At 46.5% G+C, this 6,000-nt stretch overlaps 1 protein-coding gene across 1 annotated transcript in view; it reads left to right on the top strand.

Annotated features, from left to right (window-relative positions):
* sema5a (sema domain, seven thrombospondin repeats (type 1 and type 1-like), transmembrane domain (TM) and short cytoplasmic domain, (semaphorin) 5A) overlaps window positions 1-6,000 on the top strand; it is a 136,960-nt gene that overhangs the window by 39,277 nt on the left and 91,683 nt on the right. The window contains exon 2 of the mRNA XM_080019970.1: window positions 217-431. Coding sequence (XP_079876096.1) covers window positions 281-431 — 151 coding nt within the window. The 5' untranslated portion in view covers window positions 217-280. The remainder of the gene's footprint in view (window positions 1-216; window positions 432-6,000) is intronic.

The following is a 6,000-nucleotide window of genomic DNA, read 5'->3' as shown; positions in this document are numbered from 1 at the left end:
AATGTGAATGTAAGATACGGATGGTAAATAAAAGTTACTCGCTCCCATCGACGTTCAAATTTGCTTTATTGTTGTGACAAGTATCCTCATGCCGAAGCATTAATCATCAAGTGGTGAAATACTTGAGTCATGACATTAGAGTGAAGAGAAAAACAAGACAGGAAAGATAATGCAAACCCTCTCTCTCTCTCTCTCTCTCTCTCTCTCTCTCTCCAGGTGTGTTTCTGTGATGCTCTTGGTCCCTTGAGGCCCTTGAGAAGCGAGCCAAGCCGAGGCCCCGATGGGACGCCCCCTTACCCAGCATGCACTGCTGCTGCTGCAGTGCGCGCTGGCCCTGCTGCGGCCGGGAGGCGTGGACGGCAGGAGAGGGCCGGTGCTGCTGCCCGAGTCGCCCTGTCACCGGGCCGAGCACCCGCTCATCCCGCACACAGGTGGGTGATCCGAAACCTCCCCACCCCCGCACACACACACACGCACGCACACACACACACACACACACACACACACACACACACACACACACACACGCACACACACACACACGCACACACACATGCACGCACACAAACACCTGCGCATCATATTGCATTTTCGGTAATTTGTCATTTATTCAGGGTTACCCGCAGCGCACTGAGAGTGAAATTCCAATTTGAATTGGATCTGTCTCTGGGATCTGTCGCTTATTTTTATCGCAACATCTTGCATTTACATACATATTATTTGCACTTTTTACACATCTGAAGATATTTTCAAACTCCATATCATCCAACCATATAAACGCCCACACACACACACACACACACACACACAGGCTTCACAAACACCAAGAAAAAACCTTCCTACCCCCTTATCTTCTCAAATCTGCTGCCCGGCCCGCTCACTGGACGGCTCTGCTCCGCCCGCATCATGTTTGGCACGCGTCGCGATCAGATGTCACTTCCCGCCTTTGTTTCACAACGCCGCTGAACATCTTGCCGCGCAATTGTGCCAACCGGCAACGTCAATAACGATCAATGCGGCTCTTTCTCGCCGGCGCAAAGCGGCAGAAAAATGCCATCGAGCTGCTTCCAGTCCAGCTCCAGTCCCGGTCGGATAATCCCACGGCGTCGTGTCTCGGGTGTAATTGACCGGAAGTCGCAAGGTCACCTGCGCCTACGAGGAAACAACCCCCACCGCGTGCTCTCCCGGTTCACTAAATTAGGGGATATCCTGATCGAGCTTATTGAGTGGGATGATAAGCAGGTGTGCGGACCCCAGATTAGCAGGTCACCTGTCGCTCAAACCCTTTTTAGCTCCTTCACGCGGCAGCACGGCCCATGAGAGCAGGGCGCAGTATTGATTTGACTGAAATACACGGACGTTACCGTTAAGCCCGGTAACATTCACCTTCGTCATCATACAGGGTTTCGGAGGAGAGGAGAGGGGGGATGAGAAAACGTGGCTGAGAAGCTTTCGCCGCGTCCGACTGTCACGCCGCAGCGTCTCAGATTTTTATTTTATTTTTTTTACTACTCGCAGTCCGTGCAATATTTTCCAATTTTTCCCAGTGCACAAGGCAGATTTCTCTATTTCCTCAGAGAAAGAGCCCCCTCTTCCTCCCGTGATGGATCACAATACGAAAGACGAATGATGGAAATGCACCCGTTTTGTTCCGTTCCTCTGCCTTTCCCTGTCAGTAGATGGTCCTGTGAGACGCTTTCCCGCAACTGAACCCAAAGTCCTTTCTGTCCTTAAAACCTGCGACGTTGTTGTTTTTTATTTTCTTATTTTTTTATTTCTTGGGGTCGACGTGAACGCGCTACAGATGCGCGCATTCGGCAGGGGAATAGATCACGCCGTGCCCATCGGTGGGGCTTAATTCGAATATGAAATCCAATGCAGTCGGAATATTATCGATATCATCTGTTCAGACCGCCAACCGTCTGCGCAGCGACGGTGTTGTTTTCTCCAGAACTAAACTGAGGCAGTAGCGAAGGCAAGGCTGGGTTGGAAGCCGCCGCTCATAAGAAAGATGAAGCATTAGTCCAAAAAAAATAATAATAATAAACCGCCGCAACATCCATTATGTGGACACGGTGATTATTTATTAATTTAGACCAATAGACAGAAAAATCACTATCTGGAAATTGACTGAAAAAGACTGTGCAGTACAATGAAGCTCTTTCATACTGTGTTATTCTTTACCATTTTTTACTACACGTACCTTTTTATTCACTGAAGGGAATTATTACCGAGACTTGTCCGTATTTAATTTCACGAGGCTGTCCTTCCCTCGCCGCCTCTACGTTTTTTTGTTCTTTTTTGAATCTGACTTAGCTTGATCATACTCTTCCGTTCTTGATGACTGTGTGTTCAGGGTTTCACAGAGTACAAAGCCTCTACAAAGCATGTCAAATTATAGCCCGTGATTTTCTGCAACAGGCATCAAAAGATATGATTCATTACGTTACGCGCGCACACACACACACACACACACACACACACACACACACACACACACACACATGGGGCACGAGACAGTGAGAGAAATACACTCTCGTTAAACCTATTATCGTCCTCTTTGTGAGTCACGGCGCGGCGTTCATTACAGTTTAATCCCCGGTCCGTCTCGTAGGCACGAGGCCGCTGCACGTCGCTCCATAGCCGGACTGGGAAGACTACAAACACGTTAAATATACCCCCGCGGATCACGCTGTTCTCATGGGCTCGGCCGCACTCCCGCGGCAGAGCCCTCACCAGTTGGACGTACATCTGGGGCTTCGCCGCCGCGGCCTCCTCCGAGGCCCCGCTCTGGCACGGGGCGGCCCTTCTCACTTCGGGGGGAAGTCCAAGGTCTTTTTCGCTCTTTGATGTAGAGTCTTCCGTCCAGAGGTTGGAGCCGAGGTCGGAGCCTCCAGCGGCTGTGGCTGAGGTCAGGGGGAGGTCGGGGGGGGTAAGCGGGCGGCGGACCCGACGCTGCGGACCAAATCGAGGGAGAGGGGAAGGTGAAGGGGAAAAGTTCTCCCTCATACTGAATTACTGCAGCGTCTCAGATGAATCGGTGACTTTTGGTCAGTGGTGGTAGTTTCAACTTTATTTATATATATATATATATATATATATATATATATATATATATATATATATATATATATATATATAATTTTATTTTATTTTTCTAGATTTTATTTTGCTGGTTTACACAAGCATTAAGAGAGATCAACAGGAACACTTTAGTTTAGTTTGAGTTTGTAACCCTCCCTGTGGCGAACCCCACCTCAGCTCTCAGCCGTGACTACTCCTCCAGACCAAGTTGTCCGATACTGAGACTGTGTTCTTATTAAAAAAAAGGTTTGAAGAAGGCTTTGAACTGGCCGCAAATGACTGTGGGAAGCCAGGGTGAAAGTTCCAGCGACATGGTGTTGTTTCTCCTGCTGTGACTGTGGGCTGACTGCGGAAGGGCGTGTCTACGGTGGGGTTGACCCCAATGAGGATGGCGGTTTTTCTGAGTTGGCATTACTCTGGGCTGCTGGGACTGCAACCTCTGTTTTTTTGGGGGTTTTTTCGAAGACAGCTTTCTGCCCGGTATGCGTTTTTTTTGTTTTTTTTCCAAGGAATGCGCGACTTTTGAAGCAAAGCACGCGGCCCGTTTTTTTTTTTTATCAGCCGGGCTTTTCTTTACCACAAAAGATATATTCCCATCACGGCTCGGTGAGGTCCGAGTAAGAGTCGGGCGTAAACTGCCGATAATATCATTCACAGCCGAGGGATTCGTTGGGCAGCCTCTTAAATGAAAACATAGACACTATATCCACGGAACCTAATCTCCATATCTGGGTTCGGACGTGGTTTGGCTCGGAGCGGCCAGGTCCGCTGCTGTTATTGCCCTTATAAGTCCCCGACAGAAATTCATAAAGTGTTATGGACGTTAACAAGTGTTCCTCTGTGTAGCCTGGAGGCTGTTTAAGGGTTATAAACCGGCACGTAAACAATGTCTTCATGGGCCCTGTGTTCGGGCCTCATTTCCCAGAGAGGGGGGAGCCATGTAGAGCTGTTTTTACAGCCGCCGACCCAACCCAGCCCTCATCGTCCCTGATGGACCAACACCTCGTTAGATGGACGAGAGCCAAGCAAATAAAAAAAAAATACACACACGGCCATGCAGCGTTCACAAACACAACAGGCATCAGCTGAGTGAATTGTGAAACGCTTCGGTTGGTCCTTTGACGCTGCTTGTTGGGGTTTGTGTTCCTTTTGACTAGTGCTACTGACCAGGGCTGAACGATTTGGGAAAATAACCGAATTGCGCTTTTTTTAAGACCTATATTGCGATTTAGTATGCAATTATTTTTCTAAGCTCCTTATCTTCTTCTTCTGTATTATTCCCTAAATACGAGAAATACATCATTCTATAGTAAGACCAACACAAAATTGGATGCAGTCAACATATAAACTGCTCTTTCCTGGTGGCCAGGCCCACATGTTATGATGGAATGAGATGAATTGATGCTTGAATTGAGATGAAGAACACATCTTTATGTAACCATTGAATTGTAAAAAGAAAAACCTTCAATCACAGCTGAATATTGACTTATTGAAATAACGTCAATCCTCGCCGTTCTTCGAATCCGAAAATTAAAATTCGAAAAATGTGCGGTGTTTCAGCAGAAATGTTTTTTTTGTATTTTTTCTCTCAAAATGTTGCGCACATACTTTATGTCCCAATACACGTAGCGCCACTTTGTTCATGTTTTTTTTAATGAGCGTAAAGCTGTCCCAGAGCACACCAACATTCCATACAGCCTTGTTTCATTCCATTAGGAGATGTCAAATTTAATAAAAACACAAGTTCTGGGCATCATCGCGCATCATCGGTGCTGTCGAAGAGGGAGACAGGTGCACGGAATGTGCCCCGATCGCTGCCTCTCCGCGCCTCCTCCCCAGGATGGCACGCTAGGCCGCCACCTGTCTCGCCTATAGTAAGAGCCGGCCCTGGACAGCCCTATCGGCTAGGTTGTGTAACATTAAAAAAATAAAAAAAAAGATAAAAAATTAAATCACAGGCTTTGCGAATTGCATTCTGTTAAATTGTGCGTGTGAATTCGATGAATCGTTCAGCCCTGCTACTCAACAAGACCAGTGACCTCCTAGGCTCCAAAAAATTTGATTATTTTTGTGTTATTGTGAGCTTCAGCCGGGTTGCACTTTGAATGAACGCGGCCATTGAAATGAAATGAATATCAGGTTATACTTCACAATAGTAAGTGTGTTCCCTTCCCTTAAACAACAAACCTGCGACAAAACTTTCCCTAATCATGTATTTCCTACTACTTTCACAGCCCAGGGGCTGTGGGTCTACAGTAAGAGTGCATTAGTTTTAAATGAGTGGTCACAGTTATTTGTGATTCCACAGTGCTGGCCTGTGCCCAAAGCAAAGCTGTAGCGCTGTAATTTCAGAGTTATTTCGTTTTGTTGTCTGAAATAACAAGTGGCGGGAGAAGGAGTCACGGAGGCCGTCGTCAATCACCCGGTGTTTTATTTTTTTTCTTTCAGCAGAAAAAAACTAAACAACCACCCCAAAAAAAAAAAAAAGTAACATAATAATAATAAAAAAAATAAAAAAAAACACTAGGCTTCTCAGAAGAAAATAATGGAATTTAACTTTCCAAAACCAAGTTAATATCAATCCAAAGCTCGGCCCCCAGGCCATTGGGCCCTAGCACTTGCTGCTTCCTGCAGGACTCATGCCGCTCTGCCTCCAGAGGAGCTCCTACCCCAGACTTTTGAACTGGAAGCTCCTCCTACAGAGACAAACTATACAATCAATCAATCAATCAATCAATCAATCAATAAATGCAGACATGACTTCCCTGGCTAAACAATACTGCGTATAAGGAGAGCTTATTTGACCTATATGGCCATATATATATATTCAAACTATACGATACATGGATTTGGGGTACTTTAAAAGCCTATTCCCTCAGAACTGCTAAATCCCACATATTCCCACATCCCACATTA

The sequence above is a fragment of the Zeus faber genome (assembly GCF_960531495.2).
Source record: "Zeus faber genome assembly, chromosome: 19".
NCBI classification, from domain to species: domain Eukaryota; kingdom Metazoa; phylum Chordata; class Actinopteri; order Zeiformes; family Zeidae; genus Zeus; species Zeus faber.
The sequence above is the reverse complement of the archived record's forward strand: the minus strand, read 5'-3'. Positions and strand labels throughout refer to the sequence as shown.